Source organism: Pinus tabuliformis, chromosome 3_2 (assembly GCF_031772625.1).
Source record: "Pinus tabuliformis cultivar Carrire ecotype Pingquan chromosome 3_2, CPIR1, whole genome shotgun sequence".
Lineage (NCBI taxonomy): Eukaryota > Viridiplantae > Streptophyta > Pinopsida > Pinales > Pinaceae > Pinus > Pinus tabuliformis.
In genome coordinates this window covers 64,661,144-64,673,996 of record NC_142302.1, presented here as the reverse complement: position 1 = coordinate 64,673,996, position 12,853 = coordinate 64,661,144, and the positions used below count along the sequence as shown (strand labels likewise).

At 38.1% G+C, this 12,853-nt stretch overlaps 1 protein-coding gene across 1 annotated transcript; it reads right to left on the bottom strand.

Annotated features, from left to right (window-relative positions):
* Positions 1-10,408: 10,408 nt before the first annotated feature.
* LOC149179860 (uncharacterized) lies at positions 10,409-10,921 on the bottom strand. The gene has a single exon (XM_089413671.1). It carries the CDS (start codon positions 10,919-10,921, stop codon positions 10,409-10,411), a length of 513 nt encoding a protein of 170 aa, XP_089269797.1.
* Between the last annotated feature and the right edge of the window lie 1,932 nt (positions 10,922-12,853).

Genomic DNA, 12,853 nt, shown 5'->3' with positions numbered 1-12,853 from the left:
TGTTTTCTGGTTGGTTCTTATGTTCCTTATGCTTGTGGGTTGAGTTACTAGTTCTTGGAAGCCTTGGTTAGACAAACTCTCTAGAAGCCCTATAACAGTTTGGATTGAGTTACTAGTCCTGGAAACCTTGGTTGGAAAAATGCTCTGGAAGCCCTTGGTGGGTGTTATACGGGATTTATGATTGCGGACAAAAGTATCTCCCCTAGATCGGTGGATAACCTATAACAACAAAGAGACAAGGAACACAATGCTTTTCCTTAAAATAAATAGATGACAGAGTGAAGCCTACCTGGAATCCTTCGCGCACTTCACTCCTTTAGCTTGGAAGTTCTGAATGCCAAAATTAGAACTTGCACAATCAGATAACATAAGCCAAGAAACTATGAGATCTATGCAGTATAATCTAAGTAATTCATTCAATATATCAACATGGTATTGAAATAAGTGAAATAACAACAGCACATATAGGAAAACAATGAATTATTTGCATTAATATAAATGGACTGAGATTACAACCATAAGTAGCAGTTGATCTTGTAGAAGAGCTCCTCCAAGTTTTTGAGTTGTCCTTTCCTTGTCACAATATGCACCTCCAATCACTCTAAATGCATGAGATGATGACCACTCACTACAACAACATAAGGGCAGAATCACTCTCCAAAAGCCAAGCTCCAACCACATAGAAGGATGGGAATATATAGAGAAGTAAGGTAAGTTGGGAGTTCTTATCCAATTACCATTCCAAGGTAAGAGATCCACCTTTAATGGAGGGATAAGATCAAAGGATAAGTGGTGAAAACTCCAATGTAGGGAAGGATAGGATTTGAATGTTTAATCCAAGGTAGGTAGTTTAAACAACTTTTGGAAACTCCTAGAAGGGGAAGCTCCCAGAATCCCGATCATTCTCTCAGATTTCTAGAACCAATGCAGGTGCAAAGGGGAGCAACCTGTTGGTGACCAACGTAGGTCATAATGGAGCAACCTGCTAATGAACGCACCCTAGAAGGATTATAGGGAGCGTTGGTCGTCAAACTAGCTCAAATGATCCAGTTTAGGCCTGAAACTCTAGCAAATGAAAGGTACATACATAGGGATTTGTGCAAGATGGTGACAAGGGGGAATAGGATTTTGATTGATCCCATTAGGAGGCTCACTTATCGGATGTGACAAAATGGCCTATAATAGTGGGTCGAATTACAAGCCTTGGAAGCCTTGTTTGGACAAATGCTCTGGAAGCCCAACAATAGTTGTCGATTGAGTTACTAGTCCCGGAAGCCCTGGTTGGAACAAATGCTCTATAGCCCTGGACAACCTGGGTAGAGACCAATCTGGTGATGGTTAGTGATGTCCGACTATGAGGTGGAATCACTAGTTGAAGGTTAAGCTGGTTTGGCCTCTAGAAACCTCGATTTGGTTTTGCTTGAGTTGTTTCATGAGATCCCACATTCATGCTTGGAATATGGCACGGGGGTGATTCACTGAAAGAAAGATTTGGTTCAATCAATATATGGTCATGTGGTACATGGAAGTCTCAGACTCTGTTGCATTTTGCATATGTTAATAAGAGCTTCATTCCTCTTGTATTTGATGGGTAAATATACATGTTCATATGTGGTTTTTTATGGTTGTTATATCCTTGTTATTTATGTTGGTTATATGCTAGTTATGAGTATGTTTTATGACAGACTTGATGTATGGCTCTCATCATGTTTTGATTTGAAAATGAATGAAAAATGAATATATGACCTAATAGATGATAATGCAACTATTGTGATAAAACATCAGTGCTTCCTTACGATTCTCAGATAAGTATGAGACCCATATGCTCAGATATGTTGTTATGACATGTAGAATGTATATTTATGATATGTTTGACGAAATGCCTATCATGGCTATTAGGGGTCCAATCAATTCATTGATTGAGTATTTGCATTAGTACCTTTGTTTCAATGTTATTTATCATTTCTAGAATTTTCATGAAGTTTTAGGCAGTGGCCTGAGTCCTGACCCTGAAAAAGTGACACGGAATCTGGGGTCGTTGGCTCAGAACTAGTTTTAAAAGTCCACAATTACTAGCATGTCCTTGTTGTGGGATAAACTAGAAGGCCTCACTCATATGCCTGCCTTGTCATGGGATCGACTGGGGGCCCAGGTTAGTGAAATGTCAAGTTGTCTCAGGGGTTGATCACTTAGAAATGTTGGTTGGCTCATGGAGGTTTTGTAGCATGTGTGGAAGGTCAGAGTGGTTTAGTTTGGTCAGTTCCACTTCCTTAATTGTACATGGGGAGTTCAATCACATAATAGTAGCCTCCTATCACATGTTTACCCCAGCGGATTGGTTAACTTGGGTAAATGTGGGAGGAGGGCCTTACAACATCTCTGCTATTGGAATTCTCTGTCCAAGCCCTCTGGAATTTTTCCCGGCCTCTAGCACCTTAAACGAACTTCTTCACAACCAAATCAAACTACTCAAATGAGGCTCTGCACAACCCCTGCACATCCTTCTGTAGAAACATACAGCGTCCTCTCACTACCTCTCCAGAACTAGAAACTCCTCCAGAACACTGCTATACTAACCCTCTGCCACTTGCTACTCGACCACTGGCTCGATTTCTCCTGTTGAATCACCTACACTGGAAAATCAAACTGCCTTGATCACTAGGTATTCTCCATCTTCTTATCGACCTATTTTTATGATATCCATTTGGGACTCCAACAGCCACAATTAAAACTTAATCGATGGTTGAGATCATCTCCAAGTTGATTCGTGTGATTTTCTAGAGAATTCTCACCTTTCTCAATTAATTACTATTAATTAACCAATTTTCCTAAGTCAAACTTAGGAAAAAAAATAAATGATGGTCAATTACTTTAATTTAGCTATCTCTATGTGGAATTTCCAAAAACAATTTTTGAGTTTTGGAAAACTCGTGTTTTAGCCTCTCCACAAAGTTTTGAGACTAGAACACCATTTGATGCTGCAAAAACTAACACTCCCTCTTAGAGAGGAAGGTGTTCTCTCACTGTTGCACAATCTGCACAAACAACATGTCTTTGCAAGCATACACATTGTTGATGTTTGACAACTATAGCTACATGCCAATGTCCACCAAACACTACACTAACTCTAATTCATCTACTATTGATTGTAGCTTAACCATGTTTCATTTGTGTTGTTGTTGACACTGCATTGTACAACCTGTATTGTTGCCAACTTTGCATCTCCACTGCAACCCAATTAACAATCCCTGTCACTGTTGTTGCTATTGTTGCAACTGAGAAGCATCCAAAACACTTTGTCCCTATTACTAAAATAGATTCTCTACTATACCCATTATCTCTCTAAAATAGACAATCTTGGCTCTTCCTAAAACTTTTATGAGTATATTTTCAACTTGCTCTTTTGTGGAAACATAATATAGTTGGGCTGCTTCATGATGTACACAATCTCTGATGAAGTGACACTGAATATCTATGTGTTTCAACCTTCATGAAACACTGGATTTTCAGAGAGCTTGATTCAACTCTGATTATCACAGTAGACATTGATAACCTCCACCCTCTACCTGAACAAGATCACCAACGAATTCTTAAGCCATATACTCTACCTCTGTATAGCTCATTACTACTAACTTTTGCTTCCTGCTGCACCAAGAAACCATCCCTAATCCAATGCTAAAGAAGTACCCACAGGTACTTTTCCAGTCCACTGAAATGCCTTCCCAATATACATCTGTGAATCCACATAGTCTGACACCATCCCCTCAAGTATATTTCAACCCATAATCTATGTGTCATGCAAATACCTTAGAATGTGCCTTGCTATTGTCAAATGCACTCCCTTCAATTGCACCATAAGCTAACTGAGAGTGTTGACCGTGAAGCAGATATCTAACCTAATGTTGGTCAGATACATGAGAGAACCAATCATCTATCTATATAAGGTGGGGTCCACATCCTTGTCCTTTTATGTGCCTACCTTCTTCTAGTTGGTGATCATGGATGTAGACATGGGTCGGCAATCCTGCATCCTAAATCTCTTCATAATATTTGTAGCATATCTCCCTTAACCAAGGAAGATATCCCCGTCCTTCTGCCACACTTCCAAGCCTAGGAAATAGTGCATCAACCCCAAATCCTTCATGAAAAACTTTGATGCCAAGTTCCTCTTGTAGTCCTCTATGAGCTCTGATGACCCTGTCAAGATGAGTTCATCCACATACAACACTAGGATGAGTGGCTCATCCTCTACCATCAAGTAGTAAAGGTTAGGATCTGTGTCACTCTTAACGAATCCCATCTGTTGCAAGTAGTTGTCAATCCGACCATACCATGCCCTGGGAACCTGCTTGAGACAATATAGAGCTTTCTTCAGTCTGCACACGTGTGTGTGCCTCTCCTGTGTCTCGAAACACTCTAGATATTATATGTACACCTCCTCCTCTATCGCCTCGTTTAAGAATGTTGTCTTAACATCCATCTGGTGAATTTTTCATCCCATTTGCACTACTAGGGATATAACTGACCAGATAGAAGTATATTTGGCAACTAGGGAAAAGCTCTTCTCATAATTTATTCCTTCCTTTTACACATACCCTTTTACCACAAACCTAGCCTTGTACTTTTCCACATTGCCATCTACAACATACTTGATCTTATAGATCCACTGAGATCCCACAACTGACTAATCCTCAAGCCTTAACATTACCTCCCAACATCATTAGTCATGATAGAATGATACTCTTATACCATGGCATCTATCCACACCTGATGTTTTGTTGCCTTCTGATAGCTGGAAGATTCTTCAACCTGTGCCACTAATGATCGTCTAGTTGTCTACCTTCTCTCTTTTTCGTCCTAGGAGCTCCAATGAACTCCTCTGTATCTCTCAATGTTTGATGAACTTCTTTATTGGTTCAAACACTAGTGGTGGTATGTTCAAGAAACTCCTCATCCTGCCTCTGCTGTGAACTCACGGGGTCTCCTGCACCTGAGGATATTCTGGTACTGGTAATTGTATTAAATCCCTATGACTTTCCTACCGGCGGTCCCAATGGCTACCCGTTTGGCTTCCCTTACTGCTGGACTAATGGAGCTTATGATGGCTAATTTTTTAGGCAACTCATCTCTGTTGCGGAAAATATAGATATCCCTAAATCTTAAACAAAATCTAGTAACAAACAAGAAAGAACTACTACCTTTCCTTAGCTTACAATTGATTGAAACAAACAATATGAGAGAGATAACTTACCATTTTATCAACATTCCAATTGAAGTCCCTTTCATTGCCTTTGATAGTTAACTTCCTTTTTATGCTTTAGAGACCATTCCAGTGCTTTCCACAACTTCTCCATTATGTCTTGAAGGATATTTGCATAGACAGAAACACACAAAGGATCAAAACATCTAGTATATAGTATGAAAGATAAATGAACTATTTAACTCAACATATGTCATAAATTGAATCAATACAATCATAACCTGTGTGAGTGATCAAGGAATCCCACAAATGATATCAGAAAAGACATAATTAGTAAAGAAAAGTTGATTTTTATTAAATAAAATGGAGAACAAATTTACAACCTCAAAGCCTTGATGTTACAAGCCTCTTCTCATAATCTCCAACCCTCTCGTTGGATGAAAAGCCTCCTAGACTTATATTTGCAACATAAGCCTACCTTCAATAGTCCTCTCCAATCCTCTAGATTGTGTTTGATTTATAGGCCAAGAGGAGGAGGTTTGGGATCCACAAATGGTGGGATATGGATTCCACAAAGAGAGGGAAGTATCTCCATGATGGGAGGGATGAGGCTTGAGTAGGCATCCATTCGAAGTTGTTAGTTGGGAAAGATTCGACTAACAAAGCTTTTAGACTTTACTTTTTATTTTTTACTTGCGTTAAGTCATGTGTGCAGGCCATACTATCAGACAGAGCGCACTTTTTCACAACTTCTAATGGTCTCTTCTGTGTATGCGTAGAAATGGACTAGGGAACTGTGCAAGAAGCCAAAAATAGGTTTTTGACCTGTGGGATCCAGGAATTTCATTCTCTTTGAGATAGTTTGGGTTTTAGCCTTGCATGAGGATGATCTGGAACACTTTTATGGATAGCGAAAGATCCAAACTGATAGTCATTTTCCTAATGCGACAAAATGACGTGTAATAGATTGCCCCCTAAAGTGCAAAGTCAGAAAATATGTTTGATGACTATAGTGCTTTATCATGCCAAGGTTCGGGTTAGAGACTACATTTGGAGACCTAAAATAATCAATTGAATGTTACAATGCAATATAAAACCATCGTTGAGGTAGGAATTCCCATACTTAGAGCATAAATGTCTCAAAGAACCAGTACGAAAATACATCTGAAGATCCATGTCAATGTACAACATAGTATGGATGCAACCATCAATGGATCTATGTTTAAAAATCATGAATAACTCCACGCAACCTCGATGGATGAAATTAGATCCAAGGTCTTGATGTCCATCTCTCGATCTATAGTACGAATATATCCATGTGAGTGAATGTCTCATAGTCGATCATGATAGAAACCACTTGATTATCGGTCAATGATGTGAACCGTTAACAAGAAGAGAGAAACCACCAATGATGACAATGGTTCTCAAGGTACTTACAGTATAATATATGAAGTGTGAATAGAAGTGTTGATGTCGAACACTCATAGAATCATTTGATCAAAGGTCAATAATGAGAACCTATCGTCGAAGGCGAGAAACCTGCCATTAAGGCATGCAAGCTCCAAGGTACTAAAGGTTTCTAGATCAAGTTCCTAGATAATGAGTTGAATTCGATAGGAATCGACCCGTCATAGGAGGGCCTACGCCACGGAACTCATGCCAAGTTTTGAAGAACAACAGTTTGGAGTAATCCAAGATTGACATAGGGATGGTCCACGTGATTGAAGGCTATGCATGGCAAAGTAATTTGACTGAGGCTAGACTTTTCTTGAACATATTGGTGACACGACATTTTGACTTGGCAGCATTTGACTAAAAAATAATACCCAAACCAACTGAAAACTTTCAATGAGTGATGGTAAACTAAGAGGCAAATGGATTTCCCAACGCGGACACAAAAGTGACGGAGTGTCATCTTCAAGAGCGACATATTGCCTTTTATAATACAAAAACAAAGGTTCTTTCCAAATTTTCCTGCACCGTTACTGGCAACTACCTCTTTATTTTTTGTAAGCTTGAGGAGGATAACATATACTTTTCCTGTAAGCTCATCCTTCAGATGAGTCCTTCAAAGTATTTTTAACAAACCCTAGGAAGGAGTGGTTCGGCCTCGTCATGATTGACAAGTCCTACATTGTTTAAGTTTTACGAGTCCAGTGAAGGGGTACCTCGATGTTGTTTTCATGTTTAAAGAGTTTGAAAAGACACAAAAATAAAAATCATTCAATTCTTTCAATGTAAATTTTAACGAGTTCGGATAAAGTACAGCTTGGTGTTTTTCAGTTTCAGGGAGTGAGGAGAAAAACATAAGTAAACTCCACAATGTCCTTTTTCATAAATTTAGTTCCTCAAGCCCGAAAAAAGGGTAAAATAATGCAAGAGAGAACTTTATTGACCATGATTAGTCAATGTATACCTTTTTCATAAATAGTCTAGTTCAGTTCATAAAAGGGGTAAACTTATAATGAATATATGACTGTTCATTTACTTTTACGAGTTCTAATAGTCAAGTACTTGGCGATCTTTTCATGTTTAGGGAATCTGAAAATGGTGTAAAGATAACTCCTTGTTTCGCTTTTTCATAAGATTTTAACGAGTTCAAAAAAGTGATAAAAATATACTCAATGCCAAAATGATTCATTTTTGTAAATATCCTGCGATCTACACACTTAATCTCAATAATTATCGTCACTGCTAAAAAATATAGTAAAAACATTAAAAATTTGGATTTGAGAGGCTAATAGGAAAAAAAAAAATATTTTAATGGCCTTAAAAACTTATAAAAATAAAAAAATAAAAAAGTATAAACTTTTTACCATTTGATAGTGATAGAGTGCATTTTTCACCAAGAACTTTAGAGGTAGATTCATGGCAAACCGTTGGACCAAATCACGATTCGTCTTCTCCGGTGAACCATCTTTCTGATATCTTCTTTTTCATTGTTTTTGTTTTGTATTTGATAGTGTATTTTGGTTTTTTTGGGGGTTTTATCAAATAAAAAATTTCCCTTGGTGTGCACAGTTCATCTTCATCAGGCCTGCACACACCAACTAAATTTTTAACACAAAAAATCGAGATTTTTACAGTTTCTAGGGCAAGAACTACACAAATCCGCATTGGCATTCACAAGCGGCCATGCATGGTGCCAAGGGATTTGAAAAATTAATTTAAAACTCCATTTTTTTTGCAAAAATTTACCACAACGTCTTCTAATGATCCTCTATGTTTATTTGCAGGGTTTTAAGCTACAAAAATGGAGTGGAGAGAGAGTGAATATGAAGAATGGGATATAGCTGCTTTGAACCATCCAAAGACAATACAAGCACTAAGAAACTATGGCCTGTATAAATTTTTCACAATTCCAAGCATGAAGGCCCAACTAGACTTGCTAGAATGGATGGTGAGAAAGTGAAATGCACAAGAAGAGTGTTGTGTGATCGGAGACCATAGACTCATTATTGATGTCGATGACATTTATTTCTTGTCTGGGCTCCCACCCCATGAAGTGGAAATTTATCTCTATGGACATAGATGAGGTGACTAAACAACTTCCACCTATCTAGTGGAACATTTCTTTCGAGGAGCTCTCTCAAAGATGGGAGAATTGATATCAAAACCATTGAGAGGATTAATTTGAGATTTATTGGCTTCACCGTTGCACGATTATGTGGAAGTGAATCTCTTCACATGTAACTTACCAAGGCTCAGATTTAGATCTCTGTAGGGTGCTTGCAACCTACAATATTCAACTGGTGTAAAGGGGTAGTTGCTAACCTGAAAGGGTAACTAACTAGAGTGAAAACTGGAAAACTCAAGAATTTTGGGTATGGTTCCTTTATTATATCGTTTTCTCCAGAGAGGATCCCCCTTCTTGCTCCACAGGTAGCCATAGATGGAGGAGGACCACGAGATCCTAGGATGCTGAAGTGGGTCACATTGATGGCATGCCACGGAAGTGGTGAAGGCCCAACGATTCAATATACTCCTGATTTCTTTGGATGGTTGGAATGTCAAATCATCACGATTGAGGACTTTCCATTTGCATGCATGGATTACACAGGTGAGCCAGATATGCCTCTACCAGCTGACGTGCAGTGGGGTGACCTAGGTAAAAACTTCACACTTTGGTTGTTTTTGAATATTTGTTTTGTTTTTTCACATCCAAAACTAATTGTTTGAAATGATCATGCAGATGTGGGCCCGATGAGACCAGCAGGACTATGCAAATTTGACAGGCGTGGTGAGCAACCAGTAGCCCCCGCAGTATAAAACCTTGACGGAACAGAGGCATTGACTAAGTTGGAGAACAAACTAGAGAGATCGACCCTAGACATCCCAGATGATGGGATTGATGACCTGCCTCTCTGCTATTAGAGGCACACCATGGGGGTTCTTGGACCTATTATTCACTTGCTACGATGAGTAGCTCACGCTATTGTTTTCTACTATGATCATCATGCATATTTGCTAGTATCAGGGTTAGATTTAGATTTTTGATGATGTACCAACATGTTCAGATAATCAAGGCCACAGGGCCTCATGTCTTTAGATGACATTTTTGTAAAAACAACACTTTTTACAGACATTTGACTAATGAAAAATATTACTTCTATTTCAGTCTATCTTGTATAATATATGGATGAATGTCATTTTTGCTTTCTTACAAATGTTTTACAAATGCCAATTTAACACATAATTAGCCAATACATCAGTTAATGTGTTTAAACGTCTCGGAATGTGTTGATATTCGATGCAATCAAACTCTCTCTCCAACAGATGAACCTGTAAGAACATTCTTAACGTTGCAACACTTCTTACTGAATAGACACCATTTAAATGTAATACCATGAGTTCAGAGTCTAAACTAAAAATCAATCGATGAATACTAAATGAAATGGTGTCAGATAATAGTTCAATCATTGCACTATACTCTGCAATGTTATTCATTGTTTTACCAAGGCATATCCCATGAATAGAAACTAACTCATTTATGGGTGAATAAATGATCTAGATTTCGGAAGAAAAATTTTGAGTACTACCACTAGTGCTATCAGCAAAGCCAATGTAAGTTTGAGGGAGCGTCGACATTTGCAAATCAAGTGTAACACAAGATAAGCAGGAGAAGTAGCAAAAAAACCGTAAAAATCTGTTAAAAATTGCCACACAAAAATTATGATACAACAATATACAAATTATTCATTGAGTGATTCAAGCATAATATTTCTCCAAGTAAAGACCATTTTTGGGCTTTCCTAAAGAAATGTCATCATAATCAACTAGCTCATAAGGCCCTTTTTCTAGTACAAATTTTACAATATAAGGGCCATGCCTCATGGGCTCAAATTTAGCAACACCTAATTTATCGTGTTCTTGATCATAGCCCAAGACTAGATCCCCTTCTGAATATGAAAGAGGTTTTACATTTTGATCATATTGTGCCTTAACTCGTTTCTTTTGAGTCTCACTAGCTAATGCAACATCACAGCGAGTCTCGTCTAGTTCTGCTAAGTATAGAAAACGTTCCTCCTCTGCATAAGTGGTTGGTATTAATTCAATTTCCAGTTTCAAAGACAGTATTTCACATTCAATAGGTAAAACGTAAACTAGTTGGAAGGGAGTAAAACCAGTCGAAGTTTTTACTGAGGTACGATACACCCACAAGGTTGGAAAAAGAATTAGATGCCAATTTTGTTTATGAATTCCAACAATCCATTTAATCATGGTGGTCAAGACCTTGCTAACAACTTCTACTTAGCCATTTACCTAAGGGTAATATGGAGTAGCATTGTCATGATGCAAGCCTAGATTCGCAGTAAGTTCGGTCATCATAAAGTTTGGAAAATGGATGTCATGGTTCGTGAAGATGGCTTTTGGAACCCCAACCTAGCAATCACATGATTGACAATGAAAATGGTTGTTATTTCACCATCATCCTTATATGCAAGCATCACCTCGGCACATTTCATAAAATACTCTTCTGCTAGGATAATGTACCCATGCCCCCGAGTCGAGTGAGGATTACATGTAAGGAAATCGATGTCCCATTTAGCAAAAGGATCAACAACAATGATTAGGTGAAGAGGAGCTGGGGGTGCACATATTTTGAGATCGTAGATTTGGAAATTGTGGCATTTCTAGACCACAATTATTTAATCTTTGAACATCGAAGGCCAGAAATACCCAACGCACAGGATCTTCTGGGTAGTGGGAAACCCTGACATATGACCGCCACATGATCCAGAATGGAAGTCATTCAATGCCTTTTTGGCTTCCTTGTGGGTCAAACATCGTCTGAAGATGGAACTAGAACCACGATGATAAAGTGTATCACTAATAGCGTATTGTTGGGATTTGTACCAAATACAACAACGATCGGTTCAACTCAATTCTAGACGAAAAGTCTAGGTTTGAAGATAGATGATGTTATCTCCATACCAAGGGTCTAAAGTAATGATAAGAAAGAGGGATTCGTCTGGAAGAGAATCCTCTGCCACAGTTTTCGTCTCAGTATAGGGAAAGTCACATGATAATTCAACAAATACTAATGATTTCTTAGAGTTAGATTTTATGAATTCCAAATCAAATTCTTGCGGGATAACTATCCATTTATAATATTTGTCCCCTAACAGCCATATCATAATAATTTAAACCATAGGTTTTCAATCATAAATCACTATTATTTTGTGCAATAGAATCTAGTGATGAAATCGTTGGACAACTTGAATGGCTGCCAAGGCCAATTTCTCCACATGTGCATATTTGACTTCAATTTTCGTAAGATTTCTTCTCAAATAATATATCGCATGATCATCGTTCAATTCATCTTCCTAAACTAAAACCATGCCAATGGTGACATTAGATATAGCTAAATACAAAAAGTAATCTCGATGATAATCGAGAGGATGCAACAACAGTGTATGGGTCAACGCGTGTTTGAGTGCACCAAAATATTTTTGAGCAACTTCATCCCAAGTAAATGAGATGCCCTTTTTCAACAGTGGAGTAAAACCTTTATTTAACTCAGCGTAATTTTAGATGAATCGACATAGAAATTTTGCTTTCCCTTGCAAACTTTGGAGTTAGCAGAGGTTGGAAGGAGGAGGCAAATTCGGAATAGCATTCTACCTTGAGCGGATTGACACGAATGCCTTCCTTAGATACGACAAATCCTAGTAATTGACCAGATTGCACACAAAAAACACATTTGTGAGGGTTCAAGCATATATTGTAGTGACGAAACCTGATAAATATAGCTCTCAAATGCGTTGTATGGTCTTCTCGTGTTAGTGAATGAGCTAGTAAGTCATCCAAATAAGGTTATACAATATGCTTGATTTCGTGAAATGCGTAAGACATAGCCAGTTGGAAATTTGCACTAGCATTCTTTAATCGGAATGGGAGTTTTCAATAAGAAAAAGTACCCCATGGACAAATGAATGCGGTTTTATGCTGCTTAGTTGGGAGTATGTTGATTTGGTTGTAACCAGAAAATCCATCCATGAATAAAAATATTTCGTTGTCAGCACAATCGTCAATGATTTGATCAATATATGGAGTAGGATAGTTGTCTTTGGGACAAGCCTTGCTAATATCCCTATAATCTACGCATACTTTGATGGTTCCATACTTTTTGTTAGCAGGTACAATATTGGA